Source organism: Schistocerca gregaria, chromosome 10, assembly GCF_023897955.1.
Source record: "Schistocerca gregaria isolate iqSchGreg1 chromosome 10, iqSchGreg1.2, whole genome shotgun sequence".
NCBI lineage: Eukaryota > Metazoa > Arthropoda > Insecta > Orthoptera > Acrididae > Schistocerca > Schistocerca gregaria.
Window position 1 is genome coordinate 130,483,555 of NC_064929.1, and position 14,503 is coordinate 130,498,057.

At 43.7% G+C, this 14,503-nt stretch overlaps 1 protein-coding gene across 1 annotated transcript in view; it reads right to left on the reverse strand.

Annotated features, from left to right (window-relative positions):
- The window catches only part of LOC126293211 (proton-associated sugar transporter A-like), a 476,357-nt gene that overhangs the window by 21,470 nt on the left and 440,384 nt on the right, over positions 1 to 14,503 (reverse strand). Inside the window, exon 10 of the mRNA XM_049986334.1 lies at positions 10,163 to 10,354. Coding sequence (XP_049842291.1) covers positions 10,163 to 10,354 — 192 coding nt within the window. The remainder of the gene's footprint in view (positions 1 to 10,162; positions 10,355 to 14,503) is intronic.

Genomic DNA, 14,503 nt, shown 5'->3' on the forward strand with positions numbered 1-14,503 from the left:
CCGAACCCAGGGTTATTGTGCACTATAGCCCCCAGTGGAGCCAACCGGGAAGGCCTCATACCAGACCAGTGTGACCCCAAATGTTTATGTGTTACAGTAATCGTGGTGTACGCGTTCGTGGAGAACTTGTTTGCGCAGCAATCCCCGACATAGTGTAACTGAGGCGGAATAAGGAGAACGAGCTCGCATTCGCTGAGTCAGATGGAAAACCGCCTAAAAACCATCCACAGACTGGCCGGCACACTGGTCCTTGACACTAATCTGCCGGGAAGATTCGTGGTGGGGACTGGCATGCCTTCCCGCCCGGAAAGCAGCGTGTTAGATCGCGCGGCTAGCCGGGCATGCTAAGATGAAACTATACTTGACGCCAAGTGTTCCTTAACCTGCAAGATCGATCAGCGGAGCTGACAAGTGAACCATACATATTTTACATTGTTATAGAACAAATCTTTACTTATTTTGGTAAATAAAACAGACAATTTGGTTTCTTTAAAGTGCCATTTTACTTTTGATGCAAATATAGAATTTTACTCGACGAGCAGAGATCGGATTTTTTTTTGTTTGTGTGTGAAACCTTGTTCAAACACATTACTACTACTGACAAGGGAAAGTCCCCATCCCGCTCCCCTCACATTTAGTCGTAAGAGAGTCCAGTGGACGAGCATCAAAACACAAACAAGGAGTACTGGACTGTGAAAAAAAAAGTTAAATAGAAACAGAGAATGGTCCAAAAACAAGAAGTGCAATGAATTTGCAGCCTGAAACAGCAACTGCATTGTGGACGACTGGTCACGGTGTGTACTGCGAAACAGACGAGCTGAATTCCACACTCACTCATGCCAACCTTTTTTGATCGCTGCATTCAAATTTGTGTCCGTGTCGTGGCGGAATGTAGGGTGTAAGTTAGGGACAACTGATTCTGCACAACTACTCTATTAGCAGCCGAAACAAAGTTCCTTTCGAATGGGAAACGCGAACGTTTGATGACAAGGTGACAAGTCAACCGAATCCGGCACCGGAAAACACGTCTGCTGTGTCATACACGGTGTTAACGACAGTACGTGTCTCATATGATCTGAATCTCTTACCGACGCACTTGATTGGTACGACTGGTGAGTGAGTGAAATATGCTCAAAATGGTTCAAATGGCTCTAAGCAGTATGCGACTTAACATCTGAGGTCATCAGTCCCCTAGACTTAGAACTACTTAAACCTAACTAACCGAAGGACATCACACACATCCATGCCCGAGGCAGGATTCGAACCTGCGACTGTAGCAGCAGCGCGGTTCCGGACTGCAGCCCGCTCGGCCACAGCGGCCGGTAGTGAGATATGCCTTCTTGCCCAGTTTAGCTTTTCGTGTGAATGTGAATGTGATCACTCCTAAGGAAATGATGAATACATAGCAGCTAGCTACATAAGCTGAAAAAAAAAATGCGACAGTTTCACAATCACACAGTTCCTCTGTGCTCTCTCAAAACATATGTGTTTAACGTTTTTGAAGCTGGGTTCCGGTTTGGAAGACCTGACCCTTAAATTCCTTTGTTTTAACAAAGTCCACACCCGTCTATTTGTAGTTTTCATATGTGTCACACGTGTATGTGGTATCTCACTGGGGAGGATGAATGGCTGACGGTGACGGCCAATAAACTGCGGTTGATTAAGTCAACCCCTCGGCCGTGGCGTTCCTCCTGCCGGTTGCTCAGGCAGGAGGAGGTGGCCCTCACACGTCTTCGGATCGGGCACTGTCCCCTCACACATAGCTTTTTATTACGGCGGGAGGATCCACCGTTTTGTGATGCTTGTGGTGTGCACATCTCTGTCCGGCACATTTTAACAGACTGCATTTTATACCGTGATGCACGGGTAGAAGCACAAGTTGATGGGGATCTGCCTTCTGTTTTAGCTAATGATGAGACGTTTGTGTCTAGGGTTTTTAAGTTTGGTGATGTGTCTGGACTCTGGCCTAAACTTTTAGGCTGGAGGTTTTAGTGTATTGCAGAGTGGCTGACTCCTCCCCTTTTTTCCTTGCGGTCAGCCAGCCACTCCCATCTGCTACATTGTTTTAGCTTCCTCTATCATTTTCTTCCTATGTTGTCCATGTTTTACTGCTGACGCTCTGCTTCATCCCACGCTTTGGTGTGGGTGAGCACATGTTTTTCGACGATTGTTACCCATGTTTTCTGTTCCGTTTTATATTCCTGTTCTGGGATTTTTCTTGACACCCGTCTCACTAAGTTACTGAACGGGAGCTGAAGAACTTGCTGTCGTGCGCCCAAAACCCCTCTACTACTACTACTACTACTACTGTTCATCACATTTACTTGCGACGGTAACGTATTCTTACGAAGTGACTCGTATTTTATAATCAATGTGTAGTATGACAACTGCCAAGGATACAGGAAGAGAATAAACATTTCAATGACTGGACATACCTTGTTCATAATGCTATGGGAGGGGGGGGGGCAAGCACGATGCAGTTTTTTTTTAACACGGCCTTGTCCGCTCGGCTGTCCGACGCCATGACTTTTTTTTTTTTTAAATCTCATTTTGTTCGTTCATGTTCGTTTTCTCGTTCGGGGCGGACGTCCAATGACACCCTTGAGGTTCATTGTTGATCCATTCACTTAGTTTTTTTATTACAGAGGGCTGCTAAGCCTCCGACCGAACACGCTTACCTGCCGTGCCGGCGTTAAAATGATGAAGGATACACAACACCAAGTCCACCACCAACCCACGACGCCGCTGCTGTTTCAGGCTGCTCTATATTGCACTCTTTGTTCTTGAACTGTTCACTGTTTATATTCCGCTTATTTTCACTTTTCAGTACACCTTCTTCCTATTTTCGTGCTCGATCTCTGTTCAGAGGGGGAGTTGGGTTGTTTGAGGGAGAGGCCAAACAGCTAGGTCATCGGTCTCATTGGATTAGGGAAGGACTGGGAAGGAAGTCGGCCGTGCCCTTTCAAAGGAACCAACGCGGCATTTGCCCGGAGAGATTTAGGGAAATCACGGAAAACCTAAATCAGGATGATCGGACGCGGGATTGAATGCGAGTCTAGTGTGCTAACCACTGCGCCACCTCGCTCGGTCTCTGTTCAGATTTTGACAGAATATCCACTGGTATTAACACTACATCTGAGAGGGATGTGATGGGTCGTAGTTATTCTTGCTTATTACGAAATATGGCGTTTAAGCGATAAACTGCCTTTAAGATAACTCCAAAACACGTCATTTGAAATGTGATTTGTTGCGCTAAAGGCGCTGCAGTGATGGACTGTGCGGCTGGTTCCGGCGGAGGTTCGAGTCTTCCCTCGAGTATGTGTGTGTGTGTGTGTGTGTGTGTGTGTGTGTGTATGTGTGTGTGTGTGTGTGTCCTTTTGATAATTTAGGTTAAGTAGTGTGTAAGTTTAGGGATTCATGACCTTTGCAGTTAAGTCCCATAAGAATTAACGCACATTTGAACATTTTTGTTGCGCTAAAGCATCGGAAAATATGGTATCAGCGGCTAAATACGGTGTAGACCCAGTCTTGGGGTTAGCTCTGGGTACTGTTCAATAGGTGACTGTCAGAAGGAAAGCAGGACGGTCTGTGAACTTTTTAGAGCGCCCCGGGGCGAGAGTTCTGATCAGCAAGTGTTGCAGCCTTCCTCATTATGGCAATCGCAAGACTTGCCTGTTAAAATAGACAGCTACGTCGGAACTTTCACACAGCAAATATAATGCCAGTCAGTAATCTCTACGGCAGAACATGCCGCATTATCTTTCTCATTCTAAAATGGTACTGGTGTGGTGAAGCATTACTGATTTCGTAGTTATACACTACTGGATATTAAAATTCCTACACCACGAAGATGACTTGCTACAGACGCGAAATTTAACCGACAGGAAGAAGATGCAGTCATATGCAAATGATTAGCTTTTCAGAGCATTCACATATGGTTGGCGCCGGTGACGACACCTACAACGTGCTGACAGGAAAGTTTCCAAGCGATTTCTCATACACAAACAGCAGTTGACCGGCGTTGCCTCGTGAAACGTTGTTGTGATGCCTCGTATAAGGAGGAGAAATGCGTACCATCACGTATCCGACTTTGATAAAGGTCGGATTGAAGCCTATCGCGATCGCGGGTGGTCGTATCGTGACATTGCTGCTCGCGTTGGTCGAGATCCAATGACTGTTAGCACAATATGGAATCGGTGGGTTCAGGCGGGTAATACGGAACGCCGTGCTGGATCCCAACGGCCTCGTATCACTAGCAGTCGAGATGACAGGCATCTTATCCGCACGGCTGTAACGGATCGTGCAGCCACGTCTCGATCCCTGAGTCAACAGATGGGGACGTTTGCAAGACAACAACCATCTGCACGAACAGTTCGACGACATTTGCAGCAGCATGGACTATCAGCTCGGAGGCCGTGGCTTTTGTTAGCACTGACGGCACTTTGAACAGTGGACGTTACATTTCAAATGTGTTACGACCCGTGGTTGTACCCTTCATTCGATCCCTGCGAAACCCTACATTTCAGCAGGATAATGCACGACTGCATGTTTCAGGTCCTGTACGGGCCTTTCTGGATACAGAAAATGTTCGACTGCTGTCCTGGCCAGCACTTTCTCCAGATCTCTCACCAATTAAAAACGTCTGGTCAATGGTGGCCGAGTAACTGGCTCGTCACAATACGCCAGTCACTACTCTTGCGAACTGTGGTATCGTGTTGAAGCAACATGGGCAGCTGTACCTGTACACGCCATCCGGCCTCTGTTTGAATCAATGCCCAGGCGTATCAAGGCCGTTATTACGGCCAGAGGTGGTTGTTCTGGGTATTGATTTCTCAGGATCTATGCACCCAAATTGCGTGAAAATGTAATGACATGTCAGTTCTAGTATAATATATTTGTCCAATGAATACGCGTTTATCATCTGCATTTCTTCTTGGCGTAGCAATTTTAATGGCCAGAAGTGTAGGTATTAAAATCCATGGAAAAGAAACAAAAACTTTGAGGTTCGCCGATGACATTGTAATTCTGTCAGAGACAGCAAAGGACTTGGAAGAACAGTTGAATGGAATGGACAGTGTCTTGAAAGGAGGATATAAGAGGAACATCAGCAAAAACAAAACGAGGATACTGGAATGTAGTTGAATGAAGTCGGGTGCTGCTCAGGGAATCAGATTAGGGAATGAGACACTTAAAGTAGTCAATGAGTTTTGCTATTTGGTGAGCAAAATAACTGATGATGGTTGAAGTAGACTGGCAATGGCAAGGAAATCGTTTCTGAAGAAGAGAAATTTGTTAACATCGTCTATAGATTTAAGTGTCAGGAAATCTTTTCTGAAAGTATTTGCATGGAGTGTAGCCATGTATGGAAGTGAAAAATGGACGAAAAATCGTTTAGACAAGAAGAGAATATACGCTTTCGAAATGTAGTGCTACAGAAGAATGCTGAAGATTATATGGGTAGATCACGAAACTAATGAGGAGGTACTGGATACAACTGGAGAGAAGAGGAATTTGTGGCGCAACTTGGCTAGAAGAAGGGATCGGTTGGTAGGACATGTTCTGAGGCATCAAGGGATCACCAATTTAGTATTGGAGGACAGCGCGGAGGGTAAAAATCGTAGAGGGAGACCAAGAGAGGAATACATTAAGCAGAATTAGAAGAGTCTAGGTTGCAGTAGGTAGTGGGATATGAAGAAGCTTGCACAGGATAGAGTAGCATCGAGAGCTGCATGAAACAAGTCTCTGGACTGAAGGCCACAACAACAACTTGCATATTACGAAAATACGCAGTTTAAGCGACACACTACGTTAAAGATTTTGCCATTTATAAAATTGTGACACTTAATTTCAGGATCCACAGTCGTGTTTAAGGCTTCGAGTGTTCCTCAACCTTTAGGTTACACTAGTGCTACAGAACATATCTTTACATATTTTGTCAAATACTACAGACATTTTTTTGGTTTGTTTAAAGTGCTATGGTACAATAATCTAACTATGGTCATTGACAACTGCACCTTTAGATCAGATCAGCCAGCAAATTTAAAAAAAAATTTAATTTTTTCTTTTTTGTACTATATGAATATTTGGACTTTCCTAAACAAGCTGGTCCCTAATTTCTGTACAAAATCCGTGTAAATATAATTTTAATATTTTTTAACGTATACTTCACACATCGCGATGTCCTCATTGATCTTAACGTCCTGTCAAATTTGTCTGGAAATCTCAGAAACTACATGCCAGTTTGTGGCTTTTTATGTTTCCTTTCGATTTGCTTACGACAGGTTGAATGCACTAATTATTAAATATCCTTTGCTCATATATTTGTAAGTCTTTGAAAACAAAACAAATGTTCAAATGTGTGTTTAATCTTATAGGACTTAACTGGTAAGGTCATCAGTTCCTAAGCTTACACACTACTTAACCTAAAATATTCTAAGGACACACACACACGCACACAGACACACACACACACACACACACACACACACACACACACACACACACACACACACCCATGCCCGAGGGAGGACTCGAACCTCCGTCGGAACCAGTCGCACAGTCCATGACTCCAGCGCCTGAGACCGCTCGGCCACAAAACAAATATTTTGATATTCGGTAGCTTGCTGTTTTTATTGTGAATCTGTTGTGTGTTGTTGCTCTAATTTAAAATGAGTAAACAAAGAAACCAGATGCTGTAGAACTTCACCAGTTGTGGATAATAGTGAAATTGAGCAAAATACTAGTGGTAGTGGTGAGAAGACAGCTGACACTCCTTAGGTAAATATATATTCGAATATTTTAACATGTGCTGAAAGAAACTATAGCATGAGAGTTATGTGGTGGAGATACCGTGACTTCCGAAGATGTGACTACCAGAAATGGATTAGTCTTAAAACTTAAAGTTATATACACCGATTGTGGTGGTGATAGGTCATTTCTATATTCTGGCAAATGCTCAAATAACGAACTATATGGAGTCAATGTGTGGTCATTATGCGGAAGTAGGTGTACTGGGAAAGGTAGTAGTGGTGGTAGATTACTTTGAGGTCTCCTGAATGAACAAAACGCACCCACCCAATTTGAGAAGTATACTGCAATTATTGGCAACTGCATAGACTCTGTTGCAACAGAATCCATGAAAACTGCAGCTGTAGAAATAATCCGACTGGGTTGTGACATATTAGTTCATTTTATGGGTAATGGCCAAAAGGTGTCACTTCCAAAAACAGATTTTCTACTGTAACAAGTGCTTATACAGGTAAGGTGTCGGGCTATGAAGTTCTCACTAAATATTGCCAAGGATGCAAATCGGTAGGTGATAAGGAAGAGGTAAGTGCCCGTAGGCCCTCGGGTATAAAGAATTGTGGGGGGTCGAGTGATAGTACAGAGGTAGCAGCAGCTACGGCTATTTTTCTTCCCTCACAATCAGAGCGAGACTTTTCGTGTAGGCAATACTTGGGACATAGAGAGCGTAAATCTTTCGACAATGTTTTAAAAAGCAAACCCTATGATGAGCCTATTACAAAGCTCGAATACTCAGGTCATGTAAAGAAAAGGAGGGGAGCCCACCTTTATTAGCTGAAAAAGAAAACTTGGTTACACCAACTTATTATATGGAGAAAGTATAAAATATACTGGACGGCTTACTGATATAAAGTTATCGGTGAATTTCAGAAATACTGTGGCAAAGCCACTAGAGAAAACTCACATGATTTGGAATGCATGAAAAGAAAGGTCTGAGCAACATCCTATAACAGGCTCTGTGCAGGTAACAACCCTGTAGCTAACTCGAGCCTGCCTGCACCACATACATCATGGAAATATAGGAGAGCAGAGGTAACAAGCAAACTAGATTAATTTAGACATAAACATTCAGTACCTGAAGCAGTAATATTCAGAGACTCAGCAAATCCCAACTTGATAAAGAAGTACTTCCATGGTAGGACGCAGAATGTTTAATGAGACACTTAACAATATTGTGCAAACCCGGATTATAAAAAATTGTCTTTGTAGGCATAAAAACTTTAATATTATGTTTCTGCGATGCGGTTATGTATTACAATGACGGGGATTCTGGTAGAACAGAACTCTTGGAACAGCTGGGATTAAGTATAGCGCAGGCTGCGGAAGAATATTGGAAGCTGTGGACCAGTTAAGGATGCAGAAGGCTGGTCCCGGCGGAGGTTCGAGTCCTTCCTCGGACATGGGTGTGTTTGTCCTTAGGATAATTTAGGTTAATTAGTGTGTAAGCTTAGGGACTGATGATCTTAGCAGTTAAGCCCCAAAAGATAAAACAAAAGGGTGCAGAAGACTGAAATGATCGAGGAGGCAAGAAAGAAGAGAAGAAGGAAGAATTTTGGTGAAGAAGAAGGATCAGACAATGAAGCAGGTGGCTTCCGACCAATATTTTAGTAAAAAAGATGTGTTTCCATAGGCTTACTACTTTCATTTGAATTTTCTTAAAACTGTTAATTTTCTGGCAAAAGCCTCATTCTCTCACGAATCAATAAATATACAAATTGTAGAATTTACTCATGTAGTGGAGGTGATTATATGGACCTATAATCGGTGTTTTGAGAGTTATATAACTGATGGTATGCTGTATAAAACACTACTTTTTCGAAGAAACAGGCGTATATATAACAAAATGTGTCTCAGTTTTCACTATGTATACCTTCCCAATTCTACATCAGTGAAGTAAATATATTCAGATGTTCAACTGGTAAACATTTGGCAGTAATATCGGGAATAGTTTCAGAAATAATGGGTTAAAAAGTGTTGGCAAAAGTTTATGTCGTCGGTATAGGGGGTCTGATTTCAGCATAACATATAAATTAGATCATTAGTGCCAACAAGTGTGCCACATATATTTCTTATTATTATATAACAATAACACAGACAACTTAAATGTGGAAATAATATGCTGGAACTTAACATGAGGGCCCACTGTACAAAGGCTCTCTGTTTTGTTGTAATAACTGGTAAAATACTAGGTTGTGATTGGTAGAGCAAAATATGCGTGTGTTAGCCTAGAAGCACACTCTGAATGGCCTATTTCGAAGAAAATGTGGTGGCTCAGGGATGTGGAGGTGAAGGTAGAGGAAGGAGCACAATGATGTCATCCCACCATTGCCACCACTCTATGTGCAGCATTCCCGCATTGCACCTAGGTGAGCTGACGGTATGAGGTAATTTTGTGTTCAAACAGTACATTGCTTTCCTAGATAAGTAGGAGAAAATGCGAAGGAAATCAGTTGTTCTTAAGACAGTAGTAATGTGAGGAAACACTGATCTACTAGTGGTTTGTGCAATCTATCATTACATCAGCAAAATCAAACCGAGGATAATGGGTTGTTGTCGAATTAAGTCAGGTGATGCTGAGGGAATTAGATCAGGAAATGTGGCACTTAAGGTGGTAGATGAGTTTTGCTATTTATGGAGCAAAATAACTGACAAAGGTCGAAGTAGAGAGGATATAAAATGTAGACTGGTAATGGCATGGAAAGCGTTTCTGAATAAGAGAAATTTGTTCACATCGAGTATAGATTTAAGTGTGAAGAAGTCGTTTCTGAAAGCATTTGTGTGGAGTGTAGCCATGTATGGAAGTGAAACATGGACGATAAATAGTTCAGACAAGAAGATAATAGAAGCTTTCGAAATGTGGTGCTACAGAAGAATGCTGTAGATTAGATGGGTAGACGACATAACTAATGAGGAGGTACTGAATCGAATAGGGGAGAAGCGAGATTTGTGGCACAACTTGACTAGAAGAAGGGATCAGTTGGTAGGACATGTTCTGAGGCATCAATGTACTGGAGGGCAGCGTGGAGGGTAAAAATCGTAGAGGGAGACCAAGAGATGAATACACTAAGCAGATTCAGAAGGACATAGGTTGCAGTAAGTACTGGGAGATGAAGAAGCTTGCACAGGATAGAGTAGCATGGAGAGCTGCATCAAACCAGTCTCAGGACTGAAGACCACAGCAACAACTTAATCTAAAATATGTACATTATGCACGATATTGAAGTAATCCAAGTACAACTTAGTAGGAGAGTAGAGAGTATATAAAACAGATAGCGGTACAGGTAAGTCCCCAGACTGAACCCAGTAACGCGAACGGCACGGCAAAGGATACGATCTGGCTATCGGATGCAGTACTAACCTGAGGGTCGCCGCCGAACACGGCCTCGCCGACGAAGTCTGTGAAGTAGAGGGAGTAGCAGACGTGGGCCATCCAACAGAAGAGGTTGGTCAGGCAGAGCACGCGCAGAGAGCCGGGCATCCACACGATGGACATCAGGTACTGTCCCAGAGAGGGCGTGGCGTGTGCTGTCACCAGTGGCGGGCTCACCTCCTGTCAAAACAAAACCGTGATCGTGTCTAGATCTAGGGATAGCTCAAGCAGAGACTAAATACGGAGGCAGGCCTCCATACAGTCGACAGCAGGTACTGCCGCAGTACCACTCTAACATTCTGCGTGGTGTCTGTTGTTCTAAGTCGTGTCTCCCAACCACTTTCGCGCAACGACGCTCTTAGCGTGTATTTTAGGGAGTTGACTAGTTCGAACCTGGGACCTGTTGCTGGTAAGGAGACCACACATGACATCTAAAGTTCAGAAGAGTTCAGTGAGACTAGCGATGATATAATCAAATACTTAATGATTTCAGCGTCAGCTTCACTGCACTCCCTGTAAAAGAATCTTAATACTAACTAAATTTAGTGGAAGAGGTTCAAGGCTTTCCTATGTTTAGTTAGCTGGTAAAATAACGTCGGAAAAGCAGTTAAGTTTACCATTGGAAATTTTATTCTACTCACAAAACATTGTTTTTAAATTGCACTGTTGATAAAAGGAAATATTTTAACACAGGATGGTAAAAACCAACTGCGTTCAATAAAAATGTGAACAAATGTTCCCTGAATGGGTTTCCAAGTTCTACAATGGATCGAAGGATGACCTATGCCATATCACATCTATAATCTAGGTTTAAATTAAGTTTCATAAAAGGGAAACTATCAAAATGGTCTACAGTGACCCTAAATTATCTTAAATTACTTATTTAACTTGTTGTAAATTACAGTGGCTGATGTAGCTTCTCAATAATTATATAAGAGAAAAATCATCGCGTTTCAGATTTTAACTTCTAGTAGCAAACCATGCGATTTAATTAACTATCGACACTAGTATTATGTACAAAAAGGTGGTGTAACAGATGAGACTTCTGCAGTTCTGAGTGAAGCCTTATGCGCTCTTATGCGGCATCACATGCGTTCATTGCCTTGTCGTTGGTTAGGCAGCATCAGGGTGTGGTGGGCGGCGCAGCTCCACACACCTTGCCGTCTCGGAAGCAACTCTCTCCTAACTTATCCTTACCACAATTTACCGAAGTTGGTTTAAGAAACGCTATCTGGCTGTCTTTTCAACTGAACAATCAGGGTCTCAATGATAACCTTAAGCTCTGCCTACAAAAATTCTGTCTATCCAATGAGAAACGTTATACTTTTCGTGGTGGGACAATGTTTTTGAAGCGAAAAAGTCTCACGCTAAAACTTGCAGCTGGTGTGGTCCTTTTAGCGTTATCTATACTGTTCTCCTGGAGGGCTCTATCTTTTAACATGGGCTGGGGGGTGGTCCTAACTTAACAGAGACGCGAAAAAGTCTCACGCTAAACCTTGCGGGTGGTGTGGCCCTTTTTGTGTTACCGTAAGATCTATACTGTTTTTCTGGAGGGCTCTAGCTTTTAACATGGGCTGGGGGGTGGTCCTTGACGTAACAATGACGGGAAAACGTCTCACGCCAAAACTTGCAGGTGGTGTCGTCCTAATGGTTAGCTGGCGACGTGGGTGTTAAGTCCGTCCCTTATCGTAGGGCCTTCTAGCTTAACACGGTTCTGCTCTTGGCTCCTGTTCTCGTTTCTTTCCTCAGAACTGTGTCTGTTTCACGGTGGGAAGGTATGACATGCATTTAGGCGTTCTTGTGTTAGCCTGTGGTATTCCATTTGCTCACTCGTTGATCGTATTACTTTGGTTAATTTAATGTCAGGATTTATTCGGAGCTATGTAAAATACTGCCGCACTTGCTATCATGTCAGGGTGTTCATGGAGGGTGTTGGATTTCCTGACACCTTACACCACCTCCTGTCAAAACCACGCAGTAAGTCACATCTAGATCTACACGTTCACGAGGCAGAGTGTACACACGGAGCCAGGCCTCCACATAGTGGACGTCAGGTACTGACGAAGTAAGGATGTCGCATGCTCTGCCACTGGTGGTTGGTCCACCTTCTGTCAACTCCAAGTCATATCTAGATGTAGAGGTTGGTGAGGCAGAACATCCACAAGATGGCCAGCAGGTACAGCTCCAAGGAGAGCGTTGCACCCACTGCCATCAGTGCAGGGCCCATTTCCTATCACCAACCCATCATAAGCCACCAGTATACAGGGACATTTCCAAAGGTAAATAAGACCACAACTGGAGAACATAATCAAATTACACTACTGGACATTAAAACTGCTACACCAAATTATAAGTGGATATTCATTCGACAAATATATTATACTAGAACTGACACGTGATTACATTTTCACGCATGTTGGGTTCATAGATCCTGAGAAATCAGTACGCAGAACAACCACTATCACCTCTTGTGTGGCTGGCAAGATCCCTATTTCATCCTTCACAAATCAAGTGTGGGAGCAGCTCCGCTCCAGCGTGGAGGGCCAGCTTCAAGATTCATTGGGGGGAGGCGGTGGCAGCGTTGCGACAGCCTTGTCAAACCAATTAATGAATGAGTTCACGCCATTAACTGGGCTCATACAGCCAAGTTCTCTGTAAATTTGGTTCAGTTTTGTAACCTCTGAAATAAAGTCACACACACTCTCACTCCATACAGTTTCATTACTTTCCTCATTTCCTTGTAGCTGCTTCATCTTTTGAAACTGGAATAGGGGGCTTCAAGAAGACATCGACTCAATAATACTTTTAACAACAACAAAAAATGGTTCAAATGGCTGTGAGCACTATGGGACTGAACAGCTATGGTCATCAGTCCCCTAGAACTTAGAACTACTTAAACCTAACTAACCTAAGGACAACACACAACACTCAGTCATCACGATGCAGAGAAATTACTTTTAATAGCACCGTTTATCACTTTTTTTTGTTTTGCAACATGTGTGTTCGGATTAATTACAATACTAGTGCCCTATGCAAAAACGAACTAATTCCACTCATTGTACTACGAGGTGCCATCACTATGTAATACAACAAAGAACACATGGCTCTATTCAGGACTCCAATACACCGTATTATTCTCCTCTGTTTTGGTTGCAAAACCCTGTTATTCCAAATTATCACCATTCACTGCGACGCCCTTCCGCCACCTTACTGGAACAGCCTGTATGCCCGCATGGTACCGCTGCGCTGTTGGACGTCGTAGCCAATATCTTGGTGCACGAGTAATTTCCCCACAGTCTGAGTACTGCTTCCCATGGACCCATGGAGTGCAGCGAGCGAGGTGGCGCAGCGGCTAGCACACTGGACTCGCATTCGGGAGGACTACGGTTCAATCCCGCGTCAAGCCATCCTGATTTAGGTTTTCCGTGATTTCCCTAAATCTCTCCAGGCAAATGCCGCGATGGTTCCTTTGAAAGGTCACGGCCGACTTCCATCCCCGTCCTTCCCTAATCCGATGAGACCGATGACCTCGCTGTTTGGTCTCCTTCCCCAAACAACCCAACCCCATTGAGTGCATCCTTACTGGGCCAAACAGATGTAAGGTGGGAGGTGCGAGGTCTGGCGCGTAGCGAGGATGGGAAACAACAGTCCGACAAAGTTTTGTGATCTCCTCTTGGGTGCGGAGAATTGTGTGTGGCCTTGCACTGTCGTGGCAAAGGACAAGTCAGTCTGCAATGACGAATTCACTGAACTCGTTTCTTCGGTTTAGTAATGGTAAGACAATTCATCCACGCGGTATTAACCGAGCGGTCTTAGGCGCTGCAGTCTTGGGCTGGTCCTGGAGGAGCTTCGAGTCCTCCCTCGGGCATGGTTGTGTGTGTTTGTCCTTAGGATAATTTAGGTTAAGTAGTGTGTAAGCTTAGAGACTGATGACCTTAGCAGTTAAGTCCCATAAGGTTTCAAACACATTTGAACATTTTTTTAAGACAATGCCCTCCAGAGTTGAGCATCGCACCACGAAGGAGAGCATCAAAGAGAATAACCCCTTCACAATCGTAGAAGACTGTCACAGTGAATACCGGCTGAGGGTGCAGCTTTGAACTTTTTCTTCAGAGTATAGACAGTGTAGCGCAACTTCACGCATTGCCGTATTGTTTTCGATTCGAAATGACGAACCCTTGTTTTATCGCCTGTGATGATGTTCAGAAAATATTGTCACGATGAGCCTTGTAATGTGCGACCAATTCCTTTCTGATGTCCTCCGTCGTTCTTCACGGTCTCCTGTTACTTGGTGAGGAGCCGAACCAGCACAAACCTGCCTCGGGCATG